The 2,324-nt window shown below is 48.5% G+C and overlaps 1 protein-coding gene across 1 annotated transcript; it reads left to right on the top strand.

Moving 5' to 3' along the window:
• Window positions 1–310: 310 nt before the first annotated feature.
• On the top strand, window positions 311–2,024 carry LOC127807539 (probable carboxylesterase 2). The gene has a single exon (XM_052345471.1). The coding sequence runs from the start codon at window positions 917–919 to the stop codon at window positions 1,892–1,894; it is 978 nt and encodes a 325-aa protein (XP_052201431.1). The 5' UTR covers window positions 311–916; the 3' UTR covers window positions 1,895–2,024.
• The last annotated feature ends 300 nt before the right edge of the window (window positions 2,025–2,324 follow it).

The raw sequence follows: 2,324 nt of genomic DNA, 5'->3' as shown, positions 1-2,324 counted from the left end.
TCTTCTCGGTAGGGCAATTGTTTCTCCCGCAGCTCCAGCGCTCGAAGCGCGGAAACTTTTGTGTCTGTGAGGACAAATTTCTCTCGGAGTTCGAGCTTGAGCAGCCTCGATCGTCAGCTAGGGAGTGGCGGCCTCGACTGGCGGAACCTGTGGCGGCGGCGCTCGATAATTCAAGAGTTGGGACACTGTGAGGGGTGGCCCTTTGGCCTCTGCCGGAGGGCTCTGCTGCTTCCGCCCCTGCCCATGTCTCCCTCTGAATCATGGTCCTGGCTTAAGAATGCTAGGCTGCAGGTAATCAAGCTACCTTGAGATCATGAGATCAGATCAGATGTTGTTGCCTTGCATTGCATGTTGCATGTTGAATGCTTGTAAGATAGGAACACATTTCTTTTGTTTTCTTTTCGCTGCTTTCCGTAAACTGTTTTTTCCCTAAATTTTCAACAATATTGCCATCGAAAAATGAATACGATGGTGAGCTGCAACCTTCATTTCTGCCCAAAAGAAAAAAAAGTGACAAGAAAAGAGCATTTTATTTATTCCCCGCATTCTGTCTCATTTCCCTTTCCACAGTCAATCCAAATTAACACTAATGTCGACCCGACCAATCCATCTTCCTGTATTACCTACCATTCATATAGAATAGCATACAGGAAATTGGAATGGGAGAGATGAAAATTAAACATAGTAATAACAACAGAAGAGTGAGAGTCGAAAAACATCGTCGAGAATAACACGCTTGGATGAAGAGTCATTTTCCAAGCTTTTTTTAAAAAAAAAAAAAAATTTAAACACAAAATCAAAGCCAAAAGTCAAGAGAAGATAATTCAAGGCAAAGCTAATTTTTCTATTAAAAAAAAAAAAATACTAAGTCAAATATGTGAGGCCAAGAAGAAGCAAACAACTGCCGATCTATCCGATGGATTCCGAAATTGCTCAGGAGCTGCTCCCGTTGGTCCGAGTCTACAAAGACGGCCGCGTCGAGCGGCTTCTCGGCACCGACACCGTTCCAGCCGGCGTCGATCCTCTAACCGGCGTTCTGTCCAAGGACGTAACTGGCGTCATCCCCGGAAACGAAGAAGTCTATGTCCGTATCTACCTCCCTGACATCCAAAACCTAGAGAAGCTGCCTCTCCTCGTCTACTTCCACGGCGGGGGCTTCTGCTTGTCCACGCCAGCCGCTCCCCTGTACCACTCCTATCTCAACAAGCTCGTCGCCGAAGCCCGCGTTGTCGCCGTCTCAGTGCACTACCGGCGGCCCCCCGAACACCCTCTTCCCACTGCTTACGAAGACTCTTGGGCTGCGCTTCAGTGGGCTGTTTCGCACGCTAACGGCGAAGGCCCCGAGCCATGGTTGAACAACCACGCCGACTTCGGGCGAGTCTTCTTGTCCGGCGAGAGCGCCGGAGCCAACATCGTTCACAATCTGGCAATGGTGGCCGGAAATCCGGGGTCCGGCGGGCTGCAGGGCGTGGACATTCTAGGGGTTGCGCTGGTTCATTCCTACTTCTGGGGTTCGGACCCTATCGGGTCGGAGGCACTGGACCCGGATAGGAGGGCAACCGTGGATCGGCTGTGGGCGTTTGTGTGCCCGTCGAACCCGGATAACGATGACCCTCGGGTGAACCCAGTGGGCGACGGAGCCCCGAGCTTGAGCGGGTTGGGGTGCCGGAGAGCGTTGGTGTGCGTGGCGGAGAAGGATGTGATGAGGGATAGAGGTTGGATGTACTTTCAGGAGTTGGGTCGGAGCGGGTGGACGGGTGTGGTAGAGATCCATGAGACGGAAGAGGAGGATCATGCCTTCCATTTGCACAACCTGGACAGTGAGAGAGCTGCGTGTTTGATCCGACGGTTGGCAGCTTTCCTCAATAGGGACATGCCTCCTCCTCCAATTTGATGTTTCTTATTTTTCGTCCTCTTGAGAAAGTGTGTGTTTGATTGTTTTTCTTTTGGGTGTAATGTTGATGTTGGAATTCACTGATAATAATTGATATTGTTCTCTTAATTAATTTGACTATTTTGGTTGATATTTATTTCTGGTTCCCCAAGTCCGCCAACTAGTACTCAAAGTTTTCTAAATATAAACATATTGAGTACACTCCAATCCAATCAATCCATGCCTAGTTAATGAAGAGTAAATAATTGACAGGTGATATATATATATATATATATATAGTGCACCCACGCCTTAACACGCAACTAAGATAAGTCTTTTAAGCCACCACATTTGTCTATCCCTTGCACGTTTTCGATCCCACAAGAATAATACTCATTTTGTTGTGGTACCATCCCTCCAAAGAAGTGGGTCAGCGCCCAAATAGCTTTTC

Source organism: Diospyros lotus, chromosome 8, assembly GCF_014633365.1.
Source record: "Diospyros lotus cultivar Yz01 chromosome 8, ASM1463336v1, whole genome shotgun sequence".
Lineage (NCBI taxonomy): Eukaryota > Viridiplantae > Streptophyta > Magnoliopsida > Ericales > Ebenaceae > Diospyros > Diospyros lotus.
The sequence above is the reverse complement of the archived record's forward strand: the minus strand, read 5'-3'. Positions and strand labels throughout refer to the sequence as shown.

Coding starts and splice junctions, on each gene's coding strand:
- LOC127807539 (XM_052345471.1), top strand. CDS start 917: ATGGATTCCGAAATTGCTCAGGAGCTGCTCCCGTTGGTCCGAGTCTAC.